The sequence below is a fragment of the Aspergillus chevalieri genome, chromosome 7 (genome assembly GCF_016861735.1).
Source record: "Aspergillus chevalieri M1 DNA, chromosome 7, nearly complete sequence".
Classification (NCBI taxonomy): domain Eukaryota; kingdom Fungi; phylum Ascomycota; class Eurotiomycetes; order Eurotiales; family Aspergillaceae; genus Aspergillus; species Aspergillus chevalieri.
In genome coordinates, this window is record NC_057368.1 from 2,606,551 (window position 1) to 2,624,471 (window position 17,921).

A 17,921-nucleotide genomic window follows, 5' to 3' on the forward strand; every position below is an offset into this window, starting at 1 on the left:
GAAAATTGCAGAGTGGCTCCCAGAGAATGAAGGAGCTCGAAGGCGTCAATGAAAATGGCAGTACCGGGAAGAGGCAAAGAGAGGGAAAGAGAGGAACAGAGGAGTAAGTGAGCAGAAGATAAAAGAAGGTGAAAAAGAGGAAATAGGCATAGAGAATAGGGAAAGAATGAGAGAAATGTTAGATTGAGCAGAGGGAAAGGTGCCCAAAAAGGAAAGAGTGAGGCCATCATGAAGGTTGTGCGGAGGAACAGAGATATCAAAGGCCGCGGGGGCGGAAGCCAAACAGAAATACAGACAAGATAGACATCTTTTGATAGCAAAAAATGGGCCCTATAGACTCCAGATGAAAGAGGAAAAGAAGAGGGCAAAAGCGACAGCAGAAGTGCTGGACAGTCACGAATGGCTTTCCGTGGGGGAAAACGGCAGAATGGGCAAGGCGGTCAGGTACTGTACTGGCGGCGTTACTATAACAGCGTCTACAACCCGGCTCCTTCCATATAGAGCTGCGATGTTAGGCACTAATGTACATGCCCACCATGAACTCAACTTCCTCTTCACCACCCTCAGAGTCCTTTGCCCCTCCATCTTCTTCACCTTCATCTCTCCTCTCACAGTCATCTACGTTACCCTCTGTCACACGACGACAATACACTGTACTCATCATGCTAGGTCCATGTACCTATGAGCGTGGCAATTACAAGTGTCTATGCACCCAGGGGATAGTCCCTGGGGTCATCGACTTGAATTTCAATGATGCTCAGACCTGTGACACATGCTTGCATCCAATAGCCATGCATCTTGATTATGGTTGGTTCCTTATACCTCCTATAAGTTGAGGCTCTGTGGCTAAAGTTATTGTACACTTAGCTCGTCCAGCCCTCCCCCCTGCTATCACCGCTCCTGCTCTCTCCGGGAACGCTTCGCCTGATAACACCACTTCTGGCAATAATCCACCAAAAAGGAGAATCAGACCTTATAGTAAGTTGTTCCTGTTTGAAAAGTACATAGAGGTAATCTTATTCTTTCACAGGTCTCTCAAGTCGGGTTCATCCTCGGACGAAATTGGTCAATGAGTTGATAGAGCGACTTCATTACTATCATATCATTCGAGTGCGCGGCACACCAGCTTCCGGGAAAACGACTTTGATGAACATTGTGGTCAATCAATTGTTTGAGAATCATGGCAAAGAAAGGCCTATTTATGTTCTTACAGATTGGAATGAGAGGATGATTAGAGGACAAGGCGGCTGGGATGCATATTTAGAGCAGGAGACGGGTGTTCATGGTGACCAGTGGCTCACCTACTCGGCCTATCTGGTTATAGACGAAGCACAAGAGTCGTACTGGGATGGTGCACTTTGGGCAGATCTCTTCAAACGTATTGAACTTGATTCCAGCCCATACATCCTACTCTTCACATCATACGGCTCACCAGGTAGGGGCTTCGTGGGATTCAATGAGGAGAAACATAGAAAAACTCCTTTAATATTTGCTCCTGAACAGCAGATATCACTGCGGGCAGATGAAAATGTCAGAGGTTATAATCCATTTCGAGCACCTTTTTTGACACCAGTTGGCCTGCTACTTGACAAGGATGAGGCAATGGATGTGGTAACACTAATCACAAAACAAATGCAGTCACGTCCATCTCTAACAGAGGACCTCAAGGAGTGTTAGGATATTGGGACCATGGGGCCCTATCGAGGTCCCCTATCGAGACTCTCGAGAGGCATATGTGATAGATCAGATACCCCGCAGCGGGGTTGTCCAGAGGAACAGGAGTTAAAAGGCGTGCACTGTATGTAGCTTCATCCGACAAGATTCAGTCTTGTAACAATCTCACTATACTGCTTCCTTTCCAATATCGTTATCCTTACCTGGTTGACAGGCTGATCTACACTGCCCCGTAGATCATAACAATTCTGAATCTTCTCTTTTCAACCACCTAAGGGAAGACGATGCCGAGAGGTCGCCCAAGAACTATCGCTGAGGAAACAACACTGTCCTCACAAGACACTATAACACCTGAGCAAATCGACACCGACCTGCAAGCAATACACAACCGAATCGCCAAGCTTGAGGAGCTCCGCGTCGCCCGCGAAAACCTTGCCCGCCTAGAAGCAGAGGTTATCAACCCTTCCGAAATAGGTTCAGTAGTGAACCGGGACCACCCAGGCAACCACCCACCAGAGAGTCACACTGAAGAGCTAAAGATCAAGAATATCTCAACCTTCACGCTGAATTTCAACCTACAAAGACGCCAGGATTGGCTCCTCGACCTCCGCTACACCTTTCGGGGTGCCCCCCGAAAATACCGAACAGATGGGAAGAAAATCCTAGCCGCCCTCAACTTCCTTGATCACACCTGTCGGCATAGATGGTATCGACATGTGGAAGAGAAATCTATTGAGGAGCGCCAAAACATTGAAGATTCATGGGCATACTTCGAAGAATGGACACTTAGCCTCATTCGGAATACAACCACCCTCCAGGCTGATATAATGGACCAAATCGAAAGGACCTGCCAGCTCCCCAATCAGGACCCTAGAGAGTTCCATGCCTACCTTGACACCCTAGAACAACATTTCCCTCGACAAGCAGAAAAGGAACGTGCACTCTCCTTTTCGCTAAACTCCAGGGCAACCTCAAGAAATATATTCGAGAACATCACATTAAGCTGCCTGAAGGACGAGAGGAGATGGTCTCCCTTGCCACCCACTATTGGAACCTCCTAAAACCAAGTCGCAAACGAAACTGGACCGAATCTACCACAACTAGTGGCCAAGAGCAAGATGACCCCAAACGTCGCAGATACAAATATTCAGCTCCTTATCTCAAAACTAAGTGGAAACAACCTACTGGCCCAGACGGCAAGCCTTACCACTGCTATATTTGTGACGCCACCGATCACCTTGCATCCAGGTGCCCCAAGAAGACAAAGATTCAATCAGTCCTGAATAACCAGAATATTCAGTCAGAAATGGGAAACGGGGAAGAGTCGAAGTAGACCCTACGCCTTCGGCTCATCACTCTCAAGTAGGGACAACTGTTCGCTTCCACATCCCAGTTACTATTCAAAACACCATCGAAACACATGCAGATCTAGATAGCTGCGCCGAAGTCGACATCATTAGCCACCAATTTGTACTCCAACATCGGCTACAGCCAGCTAAACTCACTGCGCCTATTCTTGACGCTGTTAACCGATCTAAGGTGCCAACCTATGGTGTCTGGAAAGTCCCTATTACTGCTACTGATTCGCGGGGGACTACACGCGCATTTGAAAGGCATTGTGTTGCTATCGATCGAGACCCACGGTCAAGTGGGAGCCCAGTCCTTCTATCAATGACGACACTTGAGGACCATCACATTTACCTCTCAGCATGGAATCGACAGTGGTGGTTTGAAGTATCAACCATCTCACACCAGAAACCTCACAAGTTCGTTAAAACATGCCGAAATCTCACACATGTATTCGCTGTGGTAAAAATGCCTGAAGACATCTGGCTACCCACAGACACAAATGAATCCTCACCGAACCTCGACAAATTACCAGCAGAATTAGAGAAGTTCCATGATGTTTTCTCTGCAGAACGTTCGAAGATCCTACCCTCTCAGAAATCCACCGACCATGCAATCGATTTAAAAGACGGTGAAACCCCACCATATGGGCCCATTTACCCTCTCTCACAGACTGAGTTAGCTGAACTCCGGCGGTATCTCGATGAAAACATTGCCAACGGGCGAATTCGCCCATCAAAGAGCCCTGCAGGGGCCCCTATCCTTTTTGTCCCCAAGAAAGATGGTAGCCTGCGTCTCTGTGTGGACTACCGGGGCCTTAATAAAGTTTCAGTCAAAAACCGATACCCTCTACCTCTCATTTCAGAAATCCTTGACCGATTATCTGGTTCCAAATACTTTAGCAAGATTGATGTTCAAGATGCCTATTACCGAATCCGAATCAAGGAAGGGGATGAATGGAAAACAGCATTCCGGACTCGTTATGGCCATTTTGAATATACTGTTATGCCGTTTGGATTGACCAATGCACCAGCTACCTTCCAAAACTACATCCACATAGCGCTTCGTGGCCTTCTTGATGTCTTTTGCGTGGCATATCTAGACGATATCCTGGTTTTTTCAGCAGACCGAGAATCACATACACAGCACCTGTACCAGGTCCTTGAGCGCATGCGCCAAGCAGAACTGTTTGCAAAACCTAGCAAGTGCAGCTTCTTCCAAGAGGAGGTTGAATTCCTGGGATATATCATCTCTCAAAAAGGCATCTCAATGGACCTTCGGCGTATTGAAGCTATTACATCCTGGGAACTCCCTGGAAGCTATCATGATATTCAGGTTTTCCTTGGATTCTGCAACTTCTATCGTCGTTTCATCCGAAATTTCTCCCTTCTTGCTTTACCTCTAACCTCCCTCCTGAAAGGAAGCAAGAATGGCCGGAAACCTGGAGCAGTCTGCTTATCCCTTGCTGAAAGACTAGCATTCCGCCGTCTACTTGCTGCCTTCCAAACAGCACCTCTGCTTCGATATTTTGATCCTCAGAAACCGATTCGCCTAGAACCCGACGCGTCGAAATATGGAATGGGCGGAATTCTCTCACAACCAGACAACAACAATGTTTATCACCCAGTTGCATGTTGGTCCCGGAAATTCACTGAGACAGAGATAAATTATGGTACACCTGACCAGGAGTTATTTGCAATTGTCCACTCTTTCAAACACTGGCGCCACTACCTAGAAGGGAGTATGCATCCTATTGAGGTTCTTTCAGATCATTCTAATCTGCAGGCATTTATGCGTCAACGGAAGCTCAACGGGCGACAAGCTCGGTGGTGCCTATTCTTAACACCTTTTGACTTTGTGATCAAACATCGCCCAGGGAAAATGAACCCTGCAGATGGTCTTTCTCGAAAAGGTTGTTCCAAGGAGATAGGGGACGCCCTAGATCCAGATGTGTTATCTCCATTACAGCAGCGACTTGCTAGTGAATTGGGCCCGCCTGGCCAGCGGAGCACCATGGTACAATCTTTGTGTGTGTCAGACCTGATCAGTCTGAAATCCCAGTTTGAGGCCAGGGGCGACGGAACTGCCCGGGGGGAACACCCACCTCAGCACTCCCATGGTGGAGATGATCCCGGGCACCCACGAGGTGAATGGATCGCTGCAGAATCAGCTGACTGGGCTGTCTGGGATGATTTGCGCCGCAACAGGCCAATCTCTCAGTATGGGTTAGATAATGTGAGCGCCTCAGAGAGGGCACATATATATGAGTTAAAAGTAAGTGACAATTTGTTATTGGAAATCCAACGGACCCAGGCCGAAGATCCAGAGACCCAACGCCTGAAGGCTGGTATTGAAGAGGGTCAACGAGGATTCAATGACTGGCATATAAACACTGATGGTCTAGTTGTGTTTCGGGGTCGATTGTACATTCCTGCAGCAGAGAACCTGCGTCAAAAACTTTTGGAGTTATACCACGATGATCCCCTGGCAGGCCATTTTGGCCAAACACGAACAACTGACCTGCTAAAACGCAAATTTCACTGGCTCCGATTGCATGAAGATGTGAAAGAATATGTCATGAGTTGTGCTGTGTGTCAAGGCACCACAGCACCAAGGCATCGACCCTACGGCAAAATCGAATCACTGCCAATCCCTCATCGACCTTTTGCTGAATTGTCAATGGACTTTATAACAGGCTTACCACCGGTATTAGTGGGCGATCAAATGGTTGATGCAATTCTGGTGATTGTTGACCGATATTCGAAAATGTGCCTTCTGTTCGCTGTGCCATCAACAATCAATGCAGCTATGCTTGCTGAATTGTTTCACACACATGTGGAGCTAAAATATGGGCCGCCGGACGGGATTGTCTCTGACCGAGGACCAATCTTTACCAGCAGCTTCTGGTCCAGCCTCTGCTACCTGTCCCATGTCAAATTGAGGCTGTCAACAGCGTTTCACCCCCAAACAGATGGCCAAACAGAACGGATGAACCAGACACTTGAGCACTACCTTCGCTGTTTTGTGGATACTGAACAGCTAAATTGGCCATCACTCCTCCGAACAGCTGAATTTGCCTGCAACAACGCAAAAAATGCAACAACCGGTATGTCGCCTTTCCAAGCCCTATTGGGGTATTCACCGGACTTTCACATACGCATCGAGGACGATGCGCCTTCAGGAGAGGTGCCAGCAGCCACTGCACGAATACAAAAATTAGGGGAATTGCGACAGAAACTGGAGAAACACTGGCAAAACACCACTGAAGCCCAGGCGAAATACTATAACAGTCGACATAAGCCAATGGAATTCCAGCGCGGAGACTTGGTTCTCCTCTCAACAAAGAACCTGAAGTTGAAAAAGCCTGCACGAAAACTAGCCCCACGATTTATTGGGCCCTTCCGGGTGCTAGATCGAATTGGACAACAAGCCTATCGCCTTGCCCTCCCGAATCAATATGCCCGTATCCATAATGTTTTCCATGTCTCACTTCTAGAGCCCTGGACGAATCGCGATCAAAACAGTGTGGAACAGATGCCTATGCCGCAGCTGGAAGATGATGGTGAATGGGAAGTCGAAGAGGTAAAAGGAGAAAGGCGGTTCGACGGCGACCTCTACTTCTTAGTTAAATGGAAGGATTGGCCATCTGAATATAACCAATGGGTTCCCCACGACAATATGGCGAATGCGCCTGAAGCGATCAGAAAGTTCCGAAAGACAATCAAGAGAAGATAGAACGAGGGACACCAGAGTACTGTCAGATCTTCCGAGAACACCAGGCAATGTAGACTGGCCAGAAACGCCGGCCTATCTTACGGCGCCCGAGGACGGCCGCCATTAGGAGGGGGATAATTGTTAGGATATTGGGACCATGGGGCCCTATCGAGGTCCCCTATCGAGACTCTCGAGAGGCATATGTGATAGATCAGATACCCCGCAGCGGGGTTGTCCAGAGGAACAGGAGTTAAAAGGCGTGCACTGTATGTAGCTTCATCCGACAAGATTCAGTCTTGTAACAATCTCACTATACTGCTTCCTTTCCAATATCGTTATCCTTACCTGGTTGACAGGCTGATCTACACTGCCCCGTAGATCATAACAAGGAGGGACTTGTTTTGTTTAGTGGTGGGCACATAGGATTGCTCAAAAGTCTGCTAAGTGCCCTAAATGGTATACAGGTAAGTATTTCCTATTAGTTACAGTCCAGATATGGAATTCCTTCTCACATGGATCTTTCAATAGGATATCTATGACATTCTGCGGAAAGGCAGGATGCTTGATTGGCAGACCATGTCTAGAATCCTCTTTGGTCAACCTCGAGTGTTCTTCCGATATCTTTCAACCCAGCCATTTGCTAGGGGCTTGCCTAGACCTGATGAAACACAGTCAAGCGATGCAATCAGAGTTTTTAAAAAAGCTATCCTTTACCATGGTGTCCTGAGGTCTGAAGCTGAAAAGGAAGATCCAGGATTTCAACAAGCTCTTGAGAACATTTGTCGTAATGGATGGCTGCATGAAGAGAAATCAGGTCAGGATTCTCACTATGTATTTGCCAGTCCAATACACTGGTGGTAGGTGTCTATTCAAGTTGCGTTACCTTTTTTTTTTGGCCTTACTGATTGTCCACTCTCTAGGTATTGTAACATCATTTACATGGATGCAGAGCGTGACAATGAAATAAAACACAGCACACCACTTGATCTGGCAATTGATGCCATTAAGCATTTCAGACCTTCTCAGCTGTCAGATGCCCCCCGCTCAGTGAGAGGAAGCACATCTCCCATTGAGGACCAATATCAAAAAGAATTTTACCGCTGTCTGATACCAATACTTCATGGCCATGTTATGCTGTCCCCAGAATCCGCAATTGGGGCAAGCACCAAAGGCGGTGGGACAATTGACTTCTTTATAGAACAGAAGAAATGGGGCCTCGAACTTCTAAGGGGTCGTGATCGCCTGGTGGAACATATGGAACGGTTTGAACCTGAAGGGCAGTACTACAGCATGATAAAATCCAGGGAAATGGAAGAGTACATCGTCTTGGATTTCACGATTTCACGACCGGTGAAAGCCCGTCCAGGTATTGCTCCAATCCATCTATCATTAGCTTCAACTAACATTCTGTTTAGAATATGCGCACCGCCTCTACCACATTGTTTTCTCTGAACGGTACCGGCACGTTGATGTTCTTGAGGCTGGCAATCTCAGCACTGTGAGCTCCTTTACTTTGCCAGAGAACCCTGACCCTCTAACATGATAGCATGGTATTCTCTAGTTGTTGGGAGTCACAATTCTGCTATATCCTCTTTTTCTCTTGTTAAACCAAACTGAACTGTATACCTGTTTGATCCTTAGTAGTAGTAGTAGATTTTTCAAGTCTATTCTGACATATTAACTAATACATCCATTCTATTATACATAAGACGAGATGGGTATATTCTATACAATCCAATCGTGACAACAGCCATACCAATCACTCTCAACTTCAAGTGATACGCCTCCAACACCTCCTCAGTCATCTCACTTAGAGCCCTAACCATAGCATCCTCCTCGCCCTCCCCAGTCTTTAGGAACGTACTCATCTCTAAACGACATCTTCCCAACATAACAGCAATCAATCTACCAAATCCTAACACCAACCCCACATATAACAGAAATATAGCCCTAAGCCCATCAAGCAGGTTCTCAAAATCCACAAGCCGCTTAGGCCGCATCTGGAGAGTATCGCGGAGGATGAACTCCTGCACCGCAGCATTTTGGCGACTGCCTCTGCCTAGTTTGACACCGCTGACGACAATGTTATAGTGGTCGGCTATGGCTTCGGTGGAATTAGAATCATGGTAGACTGTAGAGGCACTCAATTCGGCATCATCCAAGTGTACGGAGTACACGTCCTGCATATATATTTTATTTCTCTGCTATTCCTTCTAGTCCGCCGGAGTATCCTCTCCAGGCTCAACCATCGATTAGAAAGCCCTGCAAGGAGTAAGGGGCTAAGGGAGCAGAGTCCGCTCGACCTACTTGAACGGACGGATCCGATTCCCAATAATTGAGACAGGAAAGGGAGAAATATTATGTAATCCTTCTATTGTGTCCTTTTGGTGACCACGCCCGGCCATCTCGGCTCGTCCAAACGTGATCGAAGCGGAGCACGCGACACCTGTCTGATTCTACTCACAAAATTGAAGAACATACGAATGCAGAAGTGCATGCGATGCGAAATCTACTGCATGAAAGCTTGGCCTGCAATGCACCATGCAAGTCCAAGCACATGCGACTGCAAACGAGGCCAGACGCATACAACACTCTGACACGCCATGGAATCGACCATTCTCGTTTTCTTATGAAAAAGTTCGTTTTCTTATAAAAAAGTGCGTGATAAACAGAGCCGAGACTGAAGAATTTTGTTTGGAATGCACGCGACTGCTTTCTTCGCTTGTCCTGAGACACATACCAGTCATATGCCGCTCAAACACGCGCAAATGAGAGGCAATCTTGCCAAATTCTTTTGCTCCATTGCGAATAAAGACTATGGAGGATGTTCTTGCGCCATTCCTCATGCCGGTTGATTCCTCAGCTTGAGCTTAATCCGTGACTGTTTTGAGCACTGGAATGCGATCTTACCGATCTTGTGGATAGGGAGGACACGCGTAGCCGTCGATTAGGGTGCTTTCCCCGACCATTTTCTCTATTCTGGTATGCGGTACGAAGACGGACGGGGCTTGGATATTTCCTTATTGGGACGTAAAAAACAACAAAAGCTATATAAAGTACATGCCAGGACCTTCACGTTGTTGCACATCGCCGTCGAACTTCACGACATTACCTCTGCAGCAACTCTCGACAATCCCGGCATATTCTCGACACATTGTCTCGCCAGCAACGACTGCCACCATGAAGTTTCTGAGCACCTTCGTTACCACCGCGCTCCTCGTGGGCAGCACCCTAGCTGCTCCACGCACCCTCAAAGAACGCGTGCAAGCCCGCACATCCTCCCGCCAATCAAACCCCAACCAGCGCCTCGCCACCACCGACGCCGACCAAAGAGCCTTAACTGACATCCAATACAGCAACAACTGGGCCGGCGCCGTCTACGAACAACCACCCCCGGAGGGCTCCTGGTCCTACGTCTCAGGCACCTTCACAGTCCCGGAACCAAAAGCCGTCGGCGAGGTGAAAGAAGGTAGCGTCACTGCGGGATCCGCGTGGGTCGGAATTGACGGCGATACCTACGGCGCAGCGATCTTGCAGACGGGCGTGGACTTTTATGTCGAGGCGGATGGGAATGTGCATTATGATGCGTGGTACGAGTGGTACCCGGATTACGCGTACGATTTCCAACTGAAGTTCAAGCCGGGTGATGTGGTGAATCTCGTCGTTGAGGCGTACTCGTCTAGCTGGGGTTATGTGCAAATCGAGAATCTATCGACCGGCGAAACGGCAACGCAAATCCTTAGGGCACCGTCGGAAAAGGCCGTGCTGGCTGGTGAGAATGCGGAATGGATCGTCGAAGACTTCCAGTCTGGCGGCGAGCTGGTGAACCTGGTTGATTTCGGCACTGTTATGTTCACAGAGGCGCAGGCGCAGGCTGGCCACAAGGTGTACGGGGTCAAGGACGCGTCGATTATCGAGCTGAAGCAGGGCGACAATGTGATTACCGAGACGACGATCATCAGTGACGAGGAGTTCAATGTGAAGTACACGGGCTAGCTTTCTTTCTTTCTCTTTGTCTTGCATATTGTTTCATTCGTTGTACATGTTCGTCCGCATCTGAATACAAATCCAGTTCCCAAATTAAAGCAGCGACCTCGGCCCCGTATACCCCCGTAAAGGAAATGGCCCCCAAACCGGCTGAATACTGACATCATCACCAGGACCCTGATTCGGAACCACCTCCCTCCTCGACCAATACAACAATACATCCTGCAACGCCTTAGCCTTCATCGGCCGTGGAATCGCATCATCAACCCCCCACTCGTTGATATGCTTCTCGCGACGAGGCCGGAAACTATATCCCGAATCCATGCCTATCACCGGCGTTGCGCGCAGGAGCGGATCATTCGCGAAGGGAGGCTTGGTGCGGAGGACATGGATGAACTCTTGTGAAGACATCACTGGTATTTGCATCTATGTTGATGTTAATCAATCAATGGCTTTGTTCTGTCTGTAGGGGCTTGGCTGACTTTTAGAAAGATTATGTTCGGCCGCAGATTATGCGGGTTGGAGAGGTAGGCTAGGGCGTCGCGGGGGTTTTGCACGGGGATGTGGGCGATGTTGTGCTTGGAGAGCATTTTGGGGAGGAGTTTTTGCATTGCGGGGCTTGGTTTGTTAGTATTGTTCTTGTTTTTGGTTCATAAGAGGGTGTGTCATACTTATTGTCGATTTGGAGGACGAGCATTCTGCTATAGTCGATGTCGACACCATTTGTCCAGAAACTTATAAAAAAAAATTTTTTTTGAATATGAAGGATGACCTCGTCGAAGACAGCCTTTTATAAATGAAGATCTCACCACGTTCAGACCACGTTGAACGGTCTAGACTCGCGCACAGCCTTGTTAGCCTTGTTAGTACACATTCGCATGTCATTGGTGCTGAGCATGCAATGGACACTGCGGTATGCAGCAGGAGTCTAGAACACCGTATATGCTGTACGATGAGTCTGGAACGAGGGTATTTAGCTTGCGAGTGGAGGTTTGCATTCGGTGGTGCTGTACGCATATGTGAGGCTTAATGTTCCCGGGTAGTAGAGGTCTAGACGCTTTGCCTATATAGGGTCCGAGTTGATGCGTAGTCTGTTTTGGATCGGTATTCTGGGATATGCTCGTGTCGAAGAAATACCGTGTCGTTGGCCGTCATTCGAGGGACCATTAGTCTCCATAGTCAGATAAAGCGGGTTCGTTTAGAGGAGGCTAGCAATTGCCCATGTCTATAGTTGGGTTTCTTCACCAGGTTGTGCACAAATGTGAAACTTCATTACTTATTCCTATTTACCATAACCGAAAAATAGCTTGGCACTCGCAAACCAATAACGGCGAGCCATAGAAAACCTAGCACCAGCCAACTCAATAAACATATCGAAACCTCGGATTCTACGCCGTCGTCAGCGAAACCATCAACCAAAGCACAACCACGTCAGCAAAACTCACCTCGAAATCCGTCAAATCAGCCAAAATCTCCTCCCCCATCCCCTCAACACTCATCTCCCCCTCCTTCACCCGATTCCTCCAAACCAGCAACACCCTTAACCCCAACGCACACGCAATCTGGGTCACTGCACAAGCCAGACCAAGCTTACACGCCGTCGGATACACAGGTGCCTCATCTGACAGAAACGCGTGTGGACCGATGATGTTTCCGATGCAGTAGGCGAGGAAGACGAGGGCGGTTGAGGTGACGCGCTTGGTATAGCCACCCATGTTGCTGGAGGGCATTTGGAGGGCGAGGACAAGTGATGAAACAAATGACCCTGTCTAGGACTGTTAGTTTTCTGCTATGTAGAGGGGCTGGGAGGGGGATGTACAATGTAGTAACCGAATAACACGCCGTATTGGTTTTCACTTCGTGGGAATTTCCAGAGGAGGCTTATTCCGAGGACGGTGGGAATCAGGTAGAGGGCCATTATGATTGTGCGGATGTTCTTGAATCGCGTTGAGAGGTACGAGCCTGAGAGGATGAAGAAGACTTGGAAGGCTCCTTGGGGGATGCCTAATGCTGTTGTTAGGAGGGAGCTGTCGACAAGGCCTTTGATGATGAGTTTTCCGAACTGTTGGCATTTGTCAGTTCTGTTACCGTTGGTAAGTTGAAGTAACGTACATTGGCAAACCCTCCGTTGATGGTTTCATTCATCAGGGTAAAGAGAAAAAGAATCCAGACTTGGGGATCGACAAGTGCCTCGCGGATTTGGTACCATTTGATCGAGCGGTTTAAGATACCCTAGCTTGTCAGCTTTCGCTTTTCCTTTCGTCAAGATGAATCATACCGTCTGATTCTGCTTCCCCCTTCCAATAAGTAAAATCTTCTCCTCAACAGTAAACCTCTTTGATGAGAGAATACTATTCGGAAGAAAAACCATGAGAACACCACCCCAGACAACTGTCGCACCACCACAAATCATAAACACGGCTTTCCAAACGGGAAAGCTATCTATTTGGCCGATGCCATATGTAATCAAGCCTCCGACCTAGTTTTATTAGTCTGGGTAAGTTGGGATGGTAGGAAAGCGTACCATCGCGCCAACACCGTTGCAGCAGTAGAAACATCCTGCTCGGAAGGGCTGTTCTTGTCGTAAATACCACATGCCAACTATCATCATGAAGCACGGTGTGATTGGGGCTTCGAAGCATCCCAGCAAGAAACGGCAGATTCCTAACCCGGTGAAGTTGTGGGAGCTAGCTGTGATCATGAGGATAGAGCCCCAGCAAAGACTGTGTCGTCAATACCCGAAGTAGGGTATATAGGCAAGAGGACTTACACAAATGTAGAAATCACAGTGCCAACCGGTAAACGCTGTGCGATGTAACTGGCCGGATACTCCCAGAAGAGATAGCCTGAATCGTTAATGTCTCGCCTTTCACTCTCGAGAAATGTAAATACCGAAATAGAAAATACTGGTCAGCCAGCTATACTGATCACTGGTGATATTAGCATTGTCGAAAAGATCAAAAACCGCACTGTACGAGAGAGCCTGCTTCATTAATATCATTCTTTTCCCCAGAGTGAAGAAGACACACCTGCTTATCGATATACTGCAGAACATACGTTCCACATAGCAGCGGGAGAAGGATAAGGTCGATGCGTCGTCGGAGCTTCTTCGATCTGGTCTCGTCGCTCAGCATCTCTTGCAATTGTGCGTGGGAGATGCCATGTTCGTGGAGGAAGAGTTCTGCCTCGTCGAGGGTCGAGGTGATCTGGCCCTCTTCGATGTCATCGTGCTTTGGAGTGACTGTTAATAGAGCATAGCTCTTCTGGTCTTTCGCTTCAGTGGCCATTTTGAACGCTGCTATGCAGAACTCGTGCTGGGCATAATGCCGGACGGATGCTGTATTTAGCCCTGGCGTTATCGCCATCCATGATCTTACCAGCTAGTTAACGGCTTGGCCTTGATAGCAGAAACATTTCCGAAACGGGCTATACTATCACCGTTGAGATATCAAAGCGCATCGGCCATATTTCTGCATCCCGAGATAAGATGCGGAGAAACCGTGCACTCAATCTATCAAGATAACGCCAAAGTGGAGAAAGAGGAGAAGCACGCCAGCACCAGGCCCGGTCCTTGGCAACAGTGATAATGCGGATGATGCCCGAATCTCAGTTTGGAATTGTGTTGCAACCATCATGTTCTCATTCAAGATGTTGCTGCTGGCAGTGTTGCCGGTGATTCTTCTGCTGGGTGTGCATAACACAGATGGTTATTCAGTGTCGTCGGGGCTTATTGCGCAATTTCAGAATTCGGCTTCGCCATGGATTCCGGAGCCGTTAAGGGAGTTTGTTATCACGAGGCCGAGAGTCACTGTTAAGCAGGGGACGGTGATTGGTGTGACTTTGCGGGATACGCTTAAGAGTCCGGTTGATGCTTTTCGAGGAATTCCGTATGCTCTTCCTCCGGTAGGAGAGAAACGATTTCGTCCTCCAGTCGCAATTGAGGCGTCGGACGATGTTTTGGATGCGAGCCAGTTCGGTGCAAGGTGAGTACCAACCCCCATCAACGTGGATAACATCGCTGATTGATTAGATGTCCGGGGAAGCAGCTACTGAAATTCGGCGGCGACAGTCGCTCCAGCGAAGATTGTCTTACCGTCAACGTATTTCGACCTCATGGTGAAACGGGGGACAAACTCCCTGTCGCTGTCTACGTGCACGGTGGTGCCTACAACAGGGGAACTTGTGAGTCCGCTATGGCTTCAATTGAATAGCTGCTAATAGCCAAAGCATCGATGCACAATACGGCCTCAATGGTGGGATGGTCCGAGGAGCCTTTTGTAGGTGTCAGCTTCAACTATCGGTAAGTGGACAATGCAATGAATTTGGCTTCAATTGACCGTGGCAGTGTCGGAGCCCTTGGTTTCCTCCCGTCGACCGTTACTGCTGAAGAAGGCGTGTTGAATCTCGGACTTCGCGACCAATTACTGCTGCTCCAATGGGTACAGGAGAACATCGAGGCATTTGGCGGTGATCCATCGCAAGTGACGCTGTTTGGACTCTCCGCTGGAGCTCATTCGGTATGGGTAATATTTCCAGATGTAGTCCATTTCTAACAGTTGTAGATCGCGCATCATATCATGAACCTCGACACAAACGGACTCTTCCACCGCGCGATTATCCAATCCGGATCAGCCACCTCTCGCGCCGTACATCCTTACAATGCACGTCTACACGAGCAGCAATTCGAGGAGTTCGTCCAAGAAACTGGATGCGCGAACCGCCCTGCCTCCGAGATAATGACCTGCCTTCGTAGTCAATCGCCAGAGACCATAACCAGCGCCTCGTTTACCATTTTCGATAGATACAATCCCAGTGTTCGCTGGGCCTTCCAGCCCGTTATTGACGGCGATCTCATCAAACAACGACCTATCGACGCCTGGCACTCTGGAAAATGGAACCGCATGCCTATCTTGACCGGCTTCAACACGAACGAAGGCACATACTACGTTCCGGCGTCGATGGCAACGTCTGAGGAATTCACATCCTTTTTCCATACCCTTCTCCCTGCGTACACCGAAAAAGACCTCCAAACCATCAACAAACTATACCCCGACCCAGCACTCGACACTTCCTCGATCTACACCGAAACAAGAAATATCTCTGTCGGAGCGCAGTACAAACGCGTCGAAGCCGCATACGCACACTACGCATATGCATGCCCAGTTAGACAAACCGCAACGCTCGCCTCAACCGGCCAGGAGGAACCGATATTCCTGTACCACTGGGCACTGAACAAAACCGTCCAGGGCGGCGCCAATCACGGCGACCAGATGGTATACGAGACGTTTAACCCAGAGGTTCGTGAGATATCCGAATCTCAAGCAGAAATCGCTGGGGTGCTGCATGCATACTTCACCTCGTTTATAGTCCGGGGTGATCCGAATGCGGTCCCCGGGCGATATGCGCATCGGCCGGTATGGGAGGCATACGATGCATCGAAAAAATCAGGAAAGAAAATCATGATCTTCGGCAAGGGAAATGATGAGCGCGCTGGAGGCGAAGGCAAAGGCGTTGCGGCAACAATGGCCGGGGATGACTGGAGTCGGAGAGAGTGCGATTTCTGGTGGACGAAGAGTGGGATGAGGATGAGTCATAAGCTCGTACATCTATAACACCCATTGCGTGTAGAACAAATAATCATCTAAATTATGTGCATTAAAATGTCAGTCACGATCAGACGCGCCCGATTTCCCGAAGAGAATTCGCAAGTTCTCGGTCTCTTTGCCGCATATGCCGAATCTCTCGGCGTCGACCTCACCTTCCAGAATTTCCAAAAAGAAGTTGCCTCATTTCCTGGAAAATATGCCTCCTCACAAGGCGGCGCTCTATTACTCGCCGAAATCACCGACACCGATTCAAATAACAACGATGCCAATGCCGATACCAACCGCTTAATCGGCTGTGTCGGCCTCCGCTACAACACACCCACCTGGTGCGAAATGAAACGCCTCTACGTAAAACCCCAAGCCCGGAGAACCGGTGCCGGAGAAAAGCTAGTCGCAGCGGTCATCCAGCAAGCAAAGGATCTCGGATACGAGGGGATGCGACTTGATACACTGCCGGACATGGTAGCAGCGCAGAAACTGTATCGGCGGTTTGGGTTTGAGATCATCGATAAGTATTATGACACGCCGTTGGAGCAGACAGTATTTATGGGGCTGCGGTGGTAGCAGATCGCTACCTTCATAGTATAGACACATACAAGCGTTGATCCTAGTCTTCCGGAGTGAGAAGCAAAGGGAAAAAAATTTGAAGTTAGACGTACGGACGGGTGATTACCCAGCCTTTTCGAAAGGAACAAGCGCTACTAGATATTATCTCTTTGATCAAAATCTTTCCAAAATTCCTTCCACTGCCGAACCAATAGCTCACTCGCACCGGTGTACTCAAGTCCGGCCGCATCCTACATGATGTATCCCCAGAGACGGATGGAATCTTTCACATATCACCCAAACAGGTTGCTGTAGGCTCCATGTCATATCACTTCCCAGGGCAGTGGTGGAAGTTCTGCACTACCACCTTGAAAAGGCAAAGAGTCACGTCGTTCTTGCTTCAAATCCTGATCTGAGAGGTGCTTAGCACGCCGTATGGATTGTGTTGTTCCATCCAGGACTACCTCAATAGAAATCTTCTCTTACATTGTTGAAACTAGGTGTGAATGGTTCTTGACTTTGAAAATTACATCATGCAGCAGTCCGAGGCCACAGGGAACCGTTCCATCTAGGAGAGAATTACTGTTCCCTATCATTCAAGTGGTTAGTAGTTGCGCTCAGATATGAAGAAATGTAAACGTATATGCATAATCGAAACCGAATGCGTCCTCAGGGGTCGGCGGCCGGCGTTGGTTTCAAATCTTGGATTCTCTGGGTGTACATCGCAGTGGATGCCATCAAAAACTTGGCTAAACTTTGCTCTAACAAAGGTGTAGATGCAAACAGTCTCCTCGACCCCCCACGGCTCATAATTGCCCATAAATATTCTCAAGATTCCCACATCCTCGAATCCAATACTGACACTGAAATGGTTCTAGTAGAGCTGGAAGCAATCCAAAGCACGCGCCATCCGTGTCTCCTCCGTCTTGCTTGGAGAAAAAATATATTTGTGCACCCTTGGTCTCTGTTGTGAGATTACCCAGTGTCAAGCCAGTATAGCGCCGGATGAGAGGCTTAATGATCGAGAAATGAAAGGCTACCCTGGAT

General features: G+C 48.5%; 8 protein-coding genes across 8 annotated transcripts; 6 read left to right on the forward strand and 2 right to left on the reverse strand.

The window, feature by feature from the left end:
- Window positions 1–662: 662 nt before the first annotated feature.
- On the forward strand, window positions 663–1,677 carry ACHE_70884S (uncharacterized protein; the record flags this gene model as incomplete). The annotated part of the gene is made up of 3 exons (XM_043283266.1): window positions 663–807; window positions 868–978; window positions 1,031–1,677. 3 exons carry the CDS (start codon window positions 663–665, stop codon window positions 1,675–1,677), a joined length of 903 nt encoding a protein of 300 aa, XP_043140563.1.
- A 281-nt stretch (window positions 1,678–1,958) lies between these two features.
- ACHE_70885S (uncharacterized protein) lies at window positions 1,959–2,735 on the forward strand (the record flags this gene model as incomplete). The annotated part of the gene is made up of 1 exon (XM_043283267.1): window positions 1,959–2,735. The coding sequence occupies one exon, from the start codon at window positions 1,959–1,961 to the stop codon at window positions 2,733–2,735; it is 777 nt and encodes a 258-aa protein (XP_043140564.1).
- A 4,939-nt stretch (window positions 2,736–7,674) lies between these two features.
- ACHE_70886S (uncharacterized protein) lies at window positions 7,675–8,278 on the forward strand (the record flags this gene model as incomplete). Its single annotated transcript, XM_043283268.1, has 2 exons — window positions 7,675–8,101; window positions 8,151–8,278. The coding sequence occupies 2 exons, from the start codon at window positions 7,675–7,677 to the stop codon at window positions 8,276–8,278; spliced, it is 555 nt and encodes a 184-aa protein (XP_043140565.1).
- A 1,637-nt stretch (window positions 8,279–9,915) lies between these two features.
- On the forward strand, window positions 9,916–10,731 carry ACHE_70887S (A4/G1 family peptidase; the record flags this gene model as incomplete). Its single annotated transcript, XM_043283269.1, has 1 exon — window positions 9,916–10,731. One exon carries the CDS (start codon window positions 9,916–9,918, stop codon window positions 10,729–10,731), a length of 816 nt encoding a protein of 271 aa, XP_043140566.1.
- Window positions 10,732–10,815: 84 nt separating this feature from the next.
- ACHE_70888A (response regulator) lies at window positions 10,816–11,419 on the reverse strand (the record flags this gene model as incomplete). The annotated part of the gene is made up of 3 exons (XM_043283270.1): window positions 10,816–11,148; window positions 11,205–11,340; window positions 11,394–11,419. 3 exons carry the CDS (start codon window positions 11,417–11,419, stop codon window positions 10,816–10,818), a joined length of 495 nt encoding a protein of 164 aa, XP_043140567.1.
- Window positions 11,420–12,083: 664 nt separating this feature from the next.
- On the reverse strand, window positions 12,084–14,009 carry ACHE_70889A (putative MFS transporter; the record flags this gene model as incomplete). The annotated part of the gene is made up of 9 exons (XM_043283271.1): window positions 12,084–12,110; window positions 12,168–12,491; window positions 12,542–12,784; window positions 12,835–12,954; window positions 13,001–13,201; window positions 13,247–13,445; window positions 13,493–13,568; window positions 13,615–13,705; window positions 13,752–14,009. 9 exons carry the CDS (start codon window positions 14,007–14,009, stop codon window positions 12,084–12,086), a joined length of 1,539 nt encoding a protein of 512 aa, XP_043140568.1.
- A 346-nt stretch (window positions 14,010–14,355) lies between these two features.
- Window positions 14,356–16,334, forward strand: ACHE_70890S (putative extracellular lipase; the record flags this gene model as incomplete). Its single annotated transcript, XM_043283272.1, has 5 exons — window positions 14,356–14,705; window positions 14,753–14,904; window positions 14,950–15,022; window positions 15,068–15,239; window positions 15,285–16,334. 5 exons carry the CDS (start codon window positions 14,356–14,358, stop codon window positions 16,332–16,334), a joined length of 1,797 nt encoding a protein of 598 aa, XP_043140569.1.
- A 36-nt stretch (window positions 16,335–16,370) lies between these two features.
- ACHE_70891S (GNAT family N-acetyltransferase) lies at window positions 16,371–16,892 on the forward strand (the record flags this gene model as incomplete). Its single annotated transcript, XM_043283273.1, has 1 exon — window positions 16,371–16,892. The coding sequence occupies one exon, from the start codon at window positions 16,371–16,373 to the stop codon at window positions 16,890–16,892; it is 522 nt and encodes a 173-aa protein (XP_043140570.1).
- Between the last annotated feature and the right edge of the window lie 1,029 nt (window positions 16,893–17,921).